We start from the raw sequence: 15000 nt of genomic DNA, 5'->3' as shown, positions 1-15000 counted from the left end.
ATAACATACATCAAAATGGAAGTTTTTGGCCTGAGTTGCAAGCGTCATATCTGGAGGAGAAGAAGAGGCACTGCTCTCTGCTAACACCATCACTACTGTGAAGCATGGTGGTGGCAGCATCATGCTGAGGGGTTGTTTTTCTTCTGCAGGAAGTGGGCAACTAGTCCGCATCGAGGGTAAGATGACAGCTGCCAAATATAGAGAAATTCTTCAAGAGAACTTGCTCCAGATTGCTCTGGAACTCAGACTAGGACATCAATTCATCTTCCAACACGACAATGACCCAAAGCACACAGCCAAGATAACAGAGGAGTGCCTTTAGGAGCAGCCTGTAAATGTGTTTGAGTGGCTCAGCCAGAGCCCAGACTTGAATCCAATCGAACTTCTGTGGAGAGACCTAAAAGCGGCTGTCTACCGACGCTGCCCATCCAACCTGACTGACCTTGAAAGGATTTGCGGAGAAGAACGGGAGAAAATGCCCCATAACAGGTGTGTCAAGCTCGTAGAGACGTACCGAAGAAGACTTGAGGCTGTGATTGCTACCAAAGGTACTTCAACAAAATATTAAGCCAAGGGTGTAAATACTTATGTACCTATTATGACAGCTGGGATAGGCTCCAGCACGTCCGCGACCCTAGTGAGGAGAAGCGGCTCAGAAAATGGATGGATGGATGGATGGATGTTCAATACATTTGCACAACTGTCTGAAAATATGTTTTTACTTTGTCATTATGGGATATTTTATGTCGATTTATTTTAAACTACACATGCCACCACATACTGTTTTCATATCCTCTGTGTCAAGTTGTCAAGCAATGAGACTAGACTTGCTAGGGAGAGTCCTCACCAGTGAATAGTAATGGATCTTCAAGTACGACCCACAGAGCCGACGCCAGAACCTTCAGTGGAAGAGTCCGTTCTCCCAAGCTCCAATGGGGTCATCTAGAGGACCAGTTTGAAGACGTGGACAACATCAATAAGACCATGACGATGGAGCTGTGGAGGATCTCGTAAGAATCCTTATAGGAGTGCTTGAAGGCGTGGCAGAGAAGGCTGGGAACGTAGACTCCAGGTAGCAGAAAACTTGTCGTTTGGTTTTGAAATCTATCTTTTGTGACACCATTCCTCGAACTTTTCTGACACACATTGTATATTTGTAACATGTTACTCCGACAACACTGCTAGTTAAGCTATGAGAAAAGTAATGCACGGGCCCTCTCACTCCCTTTTTCTTGGCCCGTCCTTGAAAGTATGAGACCTGCAATTCGCCCCAAATGGCTGCTTCAAACCAAAAACGCAGACTTCCTGTTCAATTTCATCACGACAAATTCCCAAGAAGAAGTTGATCAAAGTACGAGCCCAGGACAATTGTTGAAACTGGTGTAGAGGGGGCTACTGAGTGACTTTTGGTGTCATGTCTGGGGACCCTTAAATTGCATACGTTCACCAAAATATATTGGGGGCATGTTGAGGCCACTAAAAAGGCCATGCATTCAGAATAATATTAATAATAATAATAATAATAATAATAAACAATTCAACCTGTCCTGCTGCTCTGACTCGAAAAACTCACCACAGGAGGAGGAACGACGTAATGTACGGAACCAGCAGGATGACATGTGCCAGCTGGAAACAAACACACACACACACTTTGAGTTATTACTTAATCATACAAGAGAAGTGTCATCGTATCGTTGCTCTCTTTTCAGCCAACATCAAAGGGTGCTTCATTTATGTTTGTTTTTTGGCTTTTTGTACACTTGTTCTGAAAAGACAACAGTGGTAAGAGAAGGATAATTTACACAGGAAGTTAGTGTGATCTAAGTGGTGTCTATGTACTTTTGGCCAGAGTGTATGATTTTGATGATCGGAAATAATGATGGATAGTATGGAGAGAGATGTTCTTCTTTTCCTTTCGGCTTGTCCCGTTAGGGGTCACCTCTCTCCTGCATCCTCCTCTCTAACACCAACTGCCCTCATGTCTTCCCTCATTACATCCATCAACCTTCTATTTGGTCTTCGTCTAGTTCTCTTGCCTGGCAGCTCTATCCTCATCACCCTTCTACCGATATACTCATTCTCTCTCCTCTGGACGTGTCCAAACCATCGAAGTCTGCTCTCCCTAACTCTCTCCAAAATATCTGACCTTGGCCATCCCTCTGATGAGCTCATTTCTAATTGTATCCAACCTGGTCACTCTTAGAGAGAACCTCAACATCTTCATTTCCACCACCTCCAGCTCTGGTTCCTGTTGTCTCTTCAGTGCCACTGTCTCTAATCCGTACATCATGGCTGACCTCACCACTGTCTTATAAACTTTGGCCTTCATCTTTGCAGAGACTAACTTTGCCCTACGTCACATCTCCATGTATACCTTTCTCCTCTCCTCTGTCCTCGCCTCTTCTTAGCTAACCTCTTTCCTTGTATGATTTCCTGTACTTTGAGGTTCCACCAACAAGTCTCCTTCTTTTCCTACCAGAAGATACACCAAATACTCTCTCGCATGTTTCTCTGATCACCTTTGCTGTAGTGGTCTCCCGTCCACCGAGTGCCTGTCTCACCTATTCCCGAAAAGCAGCACAACTCTTCCTTTCTCAGCTTCCACCAGATGGTTCTGTGTTTGGCTTCTAATCTCCTCCCCACCACCATAGTCATTTTACACACCACCATCCTATGCTGTCTTGCCACACTCTCCCCTACCACTACCTTACAGTTGGTAACCTCCTTCAGATGACATCGTCTGCACAAGATGTAATCCACGTGCGTGCTTCTACCTCCGCTCTTGGAGGTCACCCTATGTGACTGCCTCTTCTGGAAAAAAAGTGTTCACGACAGCCATTTCCATCCTTTTTGCAAAGTCTACCACCATCTGTCCCTTGAGGTTCCTTATCTGGATGCCGAATTTACCCATCACTTCTTCACCACCCCTGTTTCCTTCACCAATGTGTCCTTTAAAATCTGCACCAATCACAACTGTCTCTCTGTCTGGGATGCTCAGAACTACTTCGTCCAGCTCCTTGCAGAATTTCTCTTTCACCTCTAGGTCACATCCTACCTGTGAGGCACAGCCACTAATTACATTATACAAAACACCCTCAATTTCAAGTTACAGCCTCGTCATTCGATCTGATACTCTTTTCACCTCCAAGACATTCTTAGCCAACTATTGCTTTAAACCCCTACTCCATGTCTCTTCTCATCTACACCATGGTAAAATAATTTGAACTCTACCCCTAAACTTCTAGCCTTACTGCCTTTCCACTTGTTCTCCTGGAAACACAATGTATCAACCTTTCTCCTAATCATCATGTCAACCAACTCCCGAGATTTTCCTGTCACAGTCCCAACATTCAAAGTCCCCACATTCAATTCGAGGCTCTGTGCTTTCCGCTTCTCTTTCTGCCAAAGAACCCGCATCCCACCTCTCCTTCGTCTTCGACCCACAGTAGCTGAACCTCCACCGGTGCCCTGTAGGTTAACGGCGCCGGTGGCGGACGTTGTTAACCTGGGCCACGACCGATCTGGTATAGAATTCTTTGGATAAACGCTCATGTTTGGTTGGCAAAGTTTTTAGCCGGATGCCCTTCCTGACGACACCCTCTCCATTTATCCGGGCTTGGGACCGGCCTACAGATTGCACTTGCTTGTGTCCCCCATAGAGCTGCATTGATAGTATGGGGAGTAATTCAACAAATACAAACTGTATAAACATAAATTTGACATAGAAATAACAATATAAACTTAAGAACATAATTAAATACAACATCTACATTTTAGCTGGAAAGCTAAAACGCTAAAAAGCTAAAAAAAAATAAAAAATGATGATAATAATAATAATAGGAAAAAAAATACATAAATGTTTAAAAAATCATTTTTTCCCCTTAGTCTCATGTTGTTTTGTTTATATTCCTCTAAAGGGAACTCTCGAATTGCATTTTGTGTCCATGGTCATTTTGGCACTGGGCTTGTAGTTCTGGAGTAATGTGTGCTGTTGTAGAAGAGGGTTGTCTTGTTGTGTCCTTGTGGAGGAAAGTACGGTAATATTAAGGTGGCCTCAAGGTGTGTTGTCTATGAAGTAAAACTTTAAATGAGAATAAATGATAAATAATATATTTTTTTAAATAAATGTACCCAAAATAATCTACTTTAGCAAGGGGCTAACTGAATAAATGTGCTATCACAAAGTGCAATCACGAATTGCAACTTAATGGAAGCAAATACAGTTAACGCAGAGAAGGCAATCGCAGGCTGTAAGCACCGACTTTTCATTTGAAAATTCCTATCGTCAATATCATGACTTGTCAAGGACGGTACGTCTCCGTTGTTCTGCTAGACCACTGGTCGTGCACGGTCACAAACTGCAAAGAATTTGACAGTTGTGATTTCCCTATACTCTCAGAGTTTTTTCATTGCGGTCAGGCCGGCCCAAAAAATTGAAGGCAGCCACTACAACAATTGTTAACCGTGTCTTATCGCATGACATGCCGCCTCTCTGCCAACTTGCTGAAAGCTTAAAATGTGCGTGGTTTAGTCACTTGAGTCGCAAGTGTAAGTTCATGCTAAACCGAATTGTGAAAATGGCTGGTAAAAATGTGGGAAACCCCCTTAAGCCTCTTTACACTGAAAGGACAAGGCGGAAAGCTCGAAGAATCCTACCAGAGAGCTCTCATCCTCTACCTTGAGTTTTTACTTATTTGATTATATTTTACATCTACTTTTATTCCGATTTTTACGATATCTTACCTCTGTTTTTATTTTGTGTGTCAATTATAGGTTTTACTGTATGACAATAAATAACTCTTCTATTCTATTCTTTGCAGTTTGAGGAGGTTATTGTTCTAATAATCTAATGCTCGTTTTTATTTCATGAATTTTTTTTATTTCATTCATTTTCATGAACTGTAATAACCTTGTGTAATTCCTGCTTTGTTTCTCGATAGGACTCTCTTCCAGAAGTTTTTTGTAAACAAATGACTTTGGAGTCCTTCTGTTGGTTATATTTGACAAGTAGCAGCACTGAGTGAACATTTACACTGTTACTGTTAGCTTCTTGTGCTCAGTGCTCATGAAATCAAAGTGTTGTGTTTTTGCTCCATTGTCTTTGGGTTGACAGGACACCCAGCCGGCTGCATCAACCAGGTTTTTTAAACAATGTACTCTGATTTGGAGTTTGTGATGAGTGACAAAAAGGCACGAAAATGTAGAATAGAATAGAATGTTTTACATGTCATGTAAAACATTACAATAGTCACTATATTGTGACTATTGTAATGGTCTTCTGACTGGACTCCCCAAAAAGAGCATTCAACAGCTGCAGTTCATTCAGAATGCTGCAGCTCGGTTCTGACCAGAACAAAGAGGTCAGAGCATATTACTCAAATTCTAAAGTCTTTACACTGGTTTCCAGTTAGCTTTAGAAAGTCTGTGTGTGTGTGTGTGTGTGTGTGTGTGTACGTGTTTACCTTTACAGTATGGGAAGCCATAGGTGTCCTGTGCACAGCTATCACAGCGCAGGCCATGAACATTGTGCAGACATACACACTGACCAGTCGCTTGATCACAGCTGCTGTAACGAGAACCTTCTGTGGAACACTGGCACGCTGCAAAACACCCACCGAAAATCACCCAGCAGTTCGAGGTCATCGTTTAAAAAAAATCTAATAAAAAAATCAAATAATAAAAACAGATCGCTAAGCTCTCACGTGTGCAGCTGGGGTAGCCATAGTAACCGGGCGCACACTGGTCACATGAGGCGCCGCTGTAGTTAGGTCGGCAGTGGCACTGACCCGACGCCGTGCAGCTGTTGTCGGATGAGGTACGAGGGTCACACGTGCACACTGCCACAAGGAGTGCAGTGAACACTACTGATATTGACACCACAACATTGGGGATGGTTGTTCTTGTCCATGTCCTAGGTCCAAGTACTAAATACGTGTGAATGTCCTGGGTCTATATTCCTTGGTCCATGTATGTCCATGCCCAAGATCCTTGTATGTCCATTCTCTAGGTCTACATCCTTGGTTCATGTCCTAGGTGTATATTTTGGGTTCAAGTCTTAGGCCCATGTCTTGGGTCCATGTCTTAATTTCCTGTTTGTGATAGAGTGTTAGTGGAGTCATATGACATATCTTTAAAAACCAAAGACCAAGTCCGAAACCTTGCTGTTCTGATAGATTTACCACCTGACTTTCAACAGTCCTATCAAAGGCTTGCATGTGTCAAGCAGACCAGGAGAAGCTCATCCATGCTTTTACCTCAAGTAGACTTGACTATTGTAATGGTCTTCTGACTGGACTCCCCAAAAAGAGCACTCAACAGCTGCAACAGAGGATTTTAAGGTGGAGGTGGGACTGCATCAGGGCTCAGCCTTGAGGCCTTTCCTGTTTGCAGTGGTGATGGATAGGCTGACAGATGAGATTAGACTGGAATCCCCGTGGACCATGATGTTTGCAGATGACATTGTGATCTGTCGTGACAGCAGGGAGCATGTGGAGGAAGAATTAGAAAGATGGAGACATGCACTGGAAAGGAGAGGATTGAAGATTAGCCGAAGTAAGACAAAATATAAGTGCATGAATGAGAGGGGTGGAGGGGGAAGAGTGAGGCTACAGGGAGAAGAGATGGCAAGGGTGGAGGACTTGAAATACATTGGGGTCAACCGTCCAGAGCAACGGTGAGTGTGGTCAGGAAGTGAAGAAACGGGTCCAAGCAGGTTGGAACGGGTGGAGGAAGGTGTCAGGTGTGTTATGTGAGAGAAGAATCTCTGCTCGGATGAAGGGCAAAGTTTATAAGACAGTGGTGAGGCCAGCCATGATGTACGGATTAGAGACAGTGGCACGGAAGAGACAACAGGAAGCAGAGCTGGCGGAAATGAAGATGTTGAGGTTCGCTGTCGGAGTGACCAGGTTGGATAAAATTAGAAATGAGCTCATCAGAAGGACAGCCAAGGTGAGATGTTTTGGAGACAAAGTTAGAGAGAGCAGACTTCGATGGTTTGGTCTCCTCCAGAGGAGAAATAGTGAGTATATTGGTAGAAGCGTGATGAGGATGGAGCTGCCAGGCAGGAGAGCTCGAGGAAGACCAAAGAGAAGGTTGATGGATGTCATGAGGGAAGACATGAGGGCAGTTGGTGTTAGAGAGGAGGATGCAGGAGATAGGCTCTCATGGAAAAGGACGAGCCGAAAGCAAAAGAAGAAGTTGGTTTTGTAAATGTAAAATGTCATTTTAGTGAGTTAACCTTTTTTTTTTTTTTAATCATTCTTGTTTTTATTTCATTTACGAAAATGTTTTTCCAATTTTAGTTAGTTATTTCGTTCCTTTTCGTTTACTATAGTAACCTTGCTGTGCCCCCAGAAGACCTTTCTGCCAAGGAACGCCCCTGGTCTGAGTCCATTGTTCATGTCCAAGGTCCATATCCTAGGTCCAAGTCCCAACTCTGTAGCTAAGATCTATATTCTCGGTCGAAATCCTTTTTGTATATTGATGCATACCTTGACAATTGGGGTAAGAGTGGAATCCGGATCGGCACCGTTCACACCGAAGACCCTGGAATTCCCCTTTGCATAGACAGCGACCAGAAGTGTTGCATACTTCAGGCAGCGAGCCCACAGAACTGCAACCACACACTGTGGATACAACAACACAACACAGCGCAACACAGCATTTGATGCGTTCAGAACATTTGACGCTAACACAACGTGAGCTGGCCTGTCACTCACATTGACACAATGGGTAGTTGAAGTAGCCCGGTGCACAGTGGTCACAATGGTAACCATGGAAACCAATACGACACACACCGTGACCCATTAGCGTGTCACAGGAACCATCCAGGCAACCCGGACCTGAACATTGACACGCTGCACGTACGTACACGTACATGCGTATACACACACACACACACACACACACACACAATCAGGAGTCCTCCTCTTGCATTATTTCAATGTTTTGTGTGTGTGTGGGCGTGTATGTTGACAAAGTTGAGTGTGTTGAGTTCTGATAATGTAAACGATGCCTGACCATTTCCATTGAAACCCATGCAGGGTCTTGGTGTCACTGAGGTTCTTACCCTGGCAGTTGAGTCCGTGGAAGCCCGCCGCACATGTGTCACAGTGATCGCCAGTGAAGCCAGGCTTGCACACGCATGTTCTGCTTTGTGGATCTGGTCTGCACGAGTTGTCAATGGTGCCGGCCGCGCTGCACTCACAGTCTAAACACAAAACAGAAGCTTTTGTTGAGAATCTAAACACGGTATGTTCGGAACCCAGTAGGATCTTGTTTGAGCTTTGTTTGTCACCCACAATCCAAAAAGTAAAACGACTTTTGTTTTCAGTCCCACATGACAGAGAATCATGGAGAACACAAACTGTGTAACAAACAACAAACATGTGAAAGGGAACAGAGTATGACAGACCATACATTTGACACCAAACAGTACATGCACAGTTGGGTAGAGTAGCCAAATACTGTCCTCAAGTAAGAGTACAATTACTTACTTCAGAATAATACGACTCCAGTAAAAGTAAAATGTAGTCCTCCAAATATTTACTTTAGAGTAAGAAAGCGCTCAGTGAAAAACACTACTCAAGTACTGTGCAACCAGTGAGTAATTTCTGATGTATTTTTCTAAAATCACAGCATGAACCTAAAATAAAATAAAACAAATCTAAATAAAATAATGTGCAAATTCAGATATTGCTGAAAAATAACATTGAATCTAAAACAATGAATAAAATCTTTGTGAAACAACAAATTAAGGCAAATTCACCTCCAAGAAATGGTCTTACACTATATTGTTTCTACTTGTTAAACGCAATACTGTAGGTTCATCAGGCAGATGACAAAAACAGGAACAAGGCTCCAGTGGATATAAAAAGTATACACACCCCTGTTCAAATGTCAGGCTTTTGTGTTGTAAAATTATTTGGACCAAGATCATTTTTTAATGTTTTTTTTCCACCATTAATGTGACCTCGAATTTATTTTTGTATCTTTCTGAGAGGGGAGGTCAATAATCCATTATTATTACTATTATTATTAATCAGTTTATTTGAAAGGGGACAATGCAGTGTCATAAAACACATGAAGTACACATGGTTAAAAAAGCCAGAATTAGCCAGAAGCCGAGTTTTCATCTGTAATACATCTACAAGACAATAGAATACAGGATACATAATCAAAGACTTACTATACTATTAAGAGAGAATAAAACCACAAATCATTTGATCATAACAAAAAAAAAAACATCATAACATACTTGTGTTAACTAGCCACATTTTGCGTTTTTTTGTGAAGGCCTTGTATGTTGTAAGCAGTTGAACCTCCTTCCACTCACCAGGCTGACTTAGTGAAAGTGCTCCTGCGCAGAGGATTGAGACGGTCACCTCTGACAGAGCCTCGAGGGACACGCTCAGAGCTGTTCCTTTGGCTGATGAACTCAGCCAGAGGAGCTGGAGCCAAATCATGCAGTACTTTAGAAATCAAATTGAAATATGTGAAGACTGTCCCAGTTTAAAAGACTGTATTTTTTTTAAAAATTGCACAGTGATGATTGTGCCTTGGTTTTTTCCCATCCATCCATTTTCTGAGCCGCTTCTCCTCACAAGGGTCGCGGGCGTGCTGGAGCCGATCCCAGCGATCTTCGGGCGAGAGGCGGGGTACACCCTGAACTGCTTGCCAGCCAATTGCAGGGCACACATAAACAGCCACCCATTTGCACTCACATTCACATATACGGCTTTCTCATGGGCTTTCTCTCGATCTACAAAGACACGATGTAGCTCCTTCTGACCTTCTGAGTACTTCTCCATCAACACCCTCAAGGCAAATAATGCATCTGTGGTACTCTTCCTATGCATGAATCCATACTGTTGCTCACAAATACTCACTTCTCTCCCGAGTCTAGCCTCCACTACTCTTTCCCATAACCCTGTGTGGCTTATCAACTTCATTCCTCGATAGTTCCCACAGCTCTGCACATCACCCTTGTTCTTAATAATGGACACGAGCACACTTCTAGAATTCTGTTGAACCAGCTGGCCCAAAACTCCACAGCCACCTCTGCAAGATGCTCCCATACCTCCACAGGAATGTCATCAGGATCGACTGCATTTCCATTTTTCATCCTCTTTAGTGCCTCGCTAACCTCCCCCTTACTACTTCCTGGTCCATCACACTTGCTTCTTCTACTCTTCTTTTTCTCTGATTTTCCTCATTCATTAACTCCTCAAAGTATTCTTTCCATCTGTCCAGCACACTATTGGCACCAGTCAACACATTTCCATCGTTATCACCCTAATCTGTTGCACAACCTTCCCATCTCTATCTTTCTCTCTGGCCAACCTGTAAAGATCTTTCTCTCCTTCTTTAGTGTCCAACGAAAGAAGATGGATCGATGGATGGACTGGTCGGCCCCTGGACAACTGACTGTCGCCTCGAGATCCACACGGACCTTCGTTGTCCTCCAGATAAAGAACTACGGTAAAATAATTCGACCATTTCTGATTTTATGTGGTGAAAAGCATGTACGGTGTTTGAAACAGTCTGGCCTTTGCTCAACTCGGTATTTGTGCTCTCCAGCTACAATTGACATCCTGTGCAAGGCCAGGTTTAAGGTCCAAGGGAATACTACCGCTCAAAGTTGAGTAAGGCCGAGTCACTAGTGTACACGTTACCTTTAGAACAAACAAAGTCAAGGATTTGGAACTTTTAGAGAAAAATGTCAAATGTCTGGACATGTGGTTGACTGTTAGATTAGGTACCAACAGGGATAGAAGACAAAAATGTGTAGGGCAAGTTACTGATAACTGTGTATCGCCTATACTCTAATCCGTCCGAGTTGGCAAAGGGTAAGATGTCAGGTTGTGGTCGCGAGCTGGGTTCCACAGTGGCCTCCACAAATCAATCACACTATGACAAAGATCTAGCGAACAGGCTGTTCTCGTCGCACGTGACTACATGGGGTGATCTCTGCTAACATTGTGCGTTCCTCACTGTGTGTCTTCCATCTTAGAGGAGCAATGCTTCTCTCACCTGTTTGCTGCCATTGGCTCCGCGACAACACACTGCTGTTGTTGATGCCTTCCACGTTGTGGCTTCCTCACCACTCCCTTCTCATTATCACTTGGCGCGAGCGGCTGAGTTGATAACGCTCACTGAGGCCTGCCGCCTTGGAAAAGCTACATCTGTCACAATCTACATGGACTCTCGTTATGCCTTCAGAGTGGTTCATGGCGGCCTCTTGCGCCATCGCAACTTTTTGAAATCTTGACAGCAAACCTGTTCTTCGCCATGATAAGGCTGCTGCTCTCCTCGACGCCATCCTCCTCCTATCGCTGTCTGCAAATGTACAGCACACAACATGTCTGACCCTGTCTCTCAAGGGAATACACGTGCAGATGCTGCAGCCAAGGCTGCATCGCTCCTACCTCCATCCATCTTTCCATCTCTCCTCTCCTCTCTCACCCCCTCCCTCGCATGCTGCCCCTCTTCTTCTCTCTGACTTACACTCACTGTCTACTCCCACTGAACATACTTTATGGCGTCAATGCGGTGCGTCTTTTGTAGACAGTGTCTGGATGAGCCCAAATAGTAAGCCTTGCCTCCCTCGTTGTCTGTTTTGCAAAATTGACCCATGGTTTGGACCACATGTCAAGAGGGGGATGATTACTGCTGTTCAGAGTCAGTGGTTTACAATGGGCTTTTGGAACTGACTTCTGCAAAAACTCTCACATGTGCTCAACACAACCCCGGCAGACCACGTCCACTCACTCAACAAGCAGCACATCTGCTACCTACACGACCATCTATAAACATTACATGTTGGATTTTATAGAAATGACACCATGTGAAGGCAAAAAATACTTCCAAATGGATTGAAGTATTCCCGGCAAAACATGCATCTTCATCCACAGTGGCAAACACAAATAACTAAAATTATTCCCAGATGGGGAATTCCAGAAAAACTCTCTTCTGATAATGGCACACACTTTGTAAATGAAGTGATGACCCAGCTTTCAGATAGAATACAATTCGACCTCAAAACCCATTGTTGTTAACACCCTCTATCAGAATACAGAATACAATGATTTGCAAATCATGTTCAACTTATATGAAATTGAACACACTACAAAGACAAGATATTTCATGTTCAAACTGATAAACTGATATTGTTGTTAGCAAATAATTGTTAACTTAGAATTTTATGGCTGCAACACATTCCAAAAAAGATGGGACAGAGTCATGTTTATCACTGTGTTACATCACCTTTTCTTTTAACAACATTCAATAAACGTTTGGGAACTGAGGACACTGTTGAAGCTTTGTAGGTGGAATTCTTTCCCATTCTTGCTTGATCTGCAGCTTCAGCTGTTCAACAGTCCGGGGTCTCCGGTGTCGTATTTTACGCTTCATAATGCGCCACACATTTTCAATGGGAGACAGGTCTGGACTGGAGGCAGGCCAGTCTAATATCTGCACTCTTTTACTCCGAAGCCACGCTGTTGTAACACGTGCATAATGTGGTTTGGCATTGTCTTGCTGAAATAAGCAGGGGCGTCCATGAAAAATACTTTGCTTGGATGGCAGCATATGTTTCTCGAAAACTGGTATGTACCTTTCAGCATTAATGGTGCCTTCACAGATTACCCATGCCATTGGCACTAACACAGCCTCATACCATCACAGATGCTGGCTTTTGAACTTTGCGTCCATAACAGTCCTGAAAGTTCTTTTCCTCTTGACGTCCACAATTTCCCAAAAAATGTGAATGTTTACTCGTCTGACCACAGAATACTTTTCCACTTTGCGTCGGTCCATCTTAGATGAGCTCGGGCCCAGAGTGTTTCTGGGTGTTGTTGATAAATGGCTTTTGCTTTGCATAGTAGAGTTACAAGTTGCACTTACGGATGTAGCGCCGAACTGTATTTACTGACATTGGTTTTCTGAAGTGTTCCTGAGCCCATGGACCGTAGATGATGAAATCCCTAAATTCCTTGCAATTGTATGTTGAGGAACATTGTCCTTAAACTGTTCGACTATTTTTTCACGCATTTGTTCACAAAGAGGTGAACCTCCCCCCATATTTGCTTGTGCATGACTGAGCAATTCAGGGAAGCTCCTTTTATACCCAATCCTGGCACCCACCTGTTCCCAATTAGCCTTTTAACCTGTGTGATGTTCCAAACAGGTGTTTGATGAGCATTCCTCAACTTTCTCAGTCTTTTTTGGTACCTGTCCCAACTCGTGAGTTAATGATTATTTGCTAAAAACAATAAAGTTTATTAGTTTGAACATTAAATATCTACACGTCCCCCCGTGTAGTTCTGGGATTTTTGCTCAGCATTCTTGTTCTCATTTTGACCCCACAGGGTGAGATCTTGCGTGGAGCCACAAATCGAGGGAGATTATCTGTGGTCTTGTATGTCTTCCATTTTCTAACAATTGCTCCCACAGTTGAGTTCTTCTCACCAAGTTGATTACCTATTGCAGATTCACTCTTCCCTACTTGGTGAAGTTCTACAATTTTGTTTCTGGTGTCCTTTAACAGCTCTTTGGTCTTGGCCATGGTGGAGTTTGGAGTGTGACTGTTTGAGGTTGTGGACTGGTGTCTTTTATACTGATCATGAGTTCAAACAGGGGGCATTAATACAGGTAATGAGTGGAGGACAGAGGAGCCTCTTGAAGAATAAGTTACAGGGCTGTGAGAGCCAGAAATCTTGTTTATAGGTGACCAAAATACTTATTTTCCACCATACTTTTCTCATAAAATCTTTAAAAATCAGACGTGATTTTCTGGATTTTTTTTCTTATTTTGTCTCTCATAGGTGAGGTATACCCATGATGAAAATTACAGGCCTTTCTCATCTATTTAAGTGGGAGAACTTGCACAATTGGTGGCTGACTAAATAGTTTTTTGCGAGAATGCGTGTGCGTCCTAGGCACAATTTGTCTCCCTTTGAGATCCTCTTTGCAGGTCCTCCAAATGTCGGATTGAATCCCCCAGGCTTGCCGATGGACACACATCTTTGACATCATCATCAGGTATTGCACATCTTTGACTAATTTGCTCTCAGATGTCAGGACATAAGTCTTCTCAGCAGTGCCAAGGGCGGCTGACGGCACAATGAAAGACGTGGAGACAAACGCTTTCAAGACTTTTCTTTGCTCAAGCCAGTCGCTACATTCACGTGCTATACTTTTCGGGAAGATGCCGGGGCTGATTCACTCGCATCAAAAATTGCAACACTTTTTCACCTGAACTCTTCTGGAGCGGAAGATGAGATTTTGACACCGCAAGCCGACATTGAGCTGAAGTCCAGAGCTCATGGACAGTTTTGGAACTTACTCACAGAACTAAAGTACCCCAACATGAGGAAATGTGCTACCTTTTTGACTGCATTATTCGGCTCCACTTATTTATGCGAGTCAGCCTTTTCCCACATGAAGCTCATGAAGTCAAAGTACCGTTCCGCCCTAACTGATGAACATTTGGAAGTGTGCTTGAGGCTGGCTGTCAGCAGCTAATGTCCTGACTATGCATCCATGGCTGATTCACTTCAGTGCAAGTCATCGGAATAAACTCAGGTAATGGAAAAAAATAAAATAAAAATGACATTGTTAATTATGTTGTGTTGTGCAAGATTGGCTCATGCGGTGATGTAAGTTACAGCAACATACATTGGTGCTGAGCTGTGTCGGCGGCCAAGAATTTTAGCTTACTGGCAGCGTTCTGCGCTCTCAAACCGGAGACATGGTCGCGGCCCCCACACCCCCAAAAAAAGGTAGATCGCGGGAGGTTGGCTGCTTGAAAAGTAGATCTTGGGGCAAAAAAGTTTGGGCACCCCTGTCCTACAGCACGAATATTTGGTTTCTTTACACCCTTCATGTGGGACACGGACTAAGTGCTATATTTGTTCTTTCATGCCGCATGATGCTGCAAACTCCCGTCGTGCCTTCCCCACATCCTATTTCGTTATCACTCTTTCCTCGCACCTGAGCTTC

At 43.5% G+C, this 15000-nt stretch overlaps 1 protein-coding gene across 11 annotated transcripts in view; it reads right to left on the bottom strand.

Annotated features, from left to right (window-relative positions):
- Positions 1-15000, bottom strand: part of lama5 (laminin, alpha 5) — a 162304-nt gene that overhangs the window by 102662 nt on the left and 44642 nt on the right. For all 11 annotated transcript variants that reach the window (XM_061765558.1, XM_061765549.1, XM_061765542.1 and 8 more), the window contains 6 exons: positions 8069-8209; positions 7719-7856; positions 7491-7625; positions 5703-5837; positions 5463-5600; positions 1574-1626 (listed from right to left, as the gene is read on the bottom strand). In XM_061765558.1, the coding sequence (XP_061621542.1) occupies positions 1574-1626; positions 5463-5600; positions 5703-5837; positions 7491-7625; positions 7719-7856; positions 8069-8209 (740 nt within the window). The remainder of the gene's footprint in view (positions 1-1573; positions 1627-5462; positions 5601-5702; positions 5838-7490; positions 7626-7718; positions 7857-8068; positions 8210-15000) is intronic.

This window comes from Phyllopteryx taeniolatus, chromosome 1, assembly GCF_024500385.1.
Source record: "Phyllopteryx taeniolatus isolate TA_2022b chromosome 1, UOR_Ptae_1.2, whole genome shotgun sequence".
Classification (NCBI taxonomy): domain Eukaryota; kingdom Metazoa; phylum Chordata; class Actinopteri; order Syngnathiformes; family Syngnathidae; genus Phyllopteryx; species Phyllopteryx taeniolatus.
Note: the sequence above shows the minus strand (reverse complement) of the source record. Positions and strands in the feature narration are given on the sequence as shown.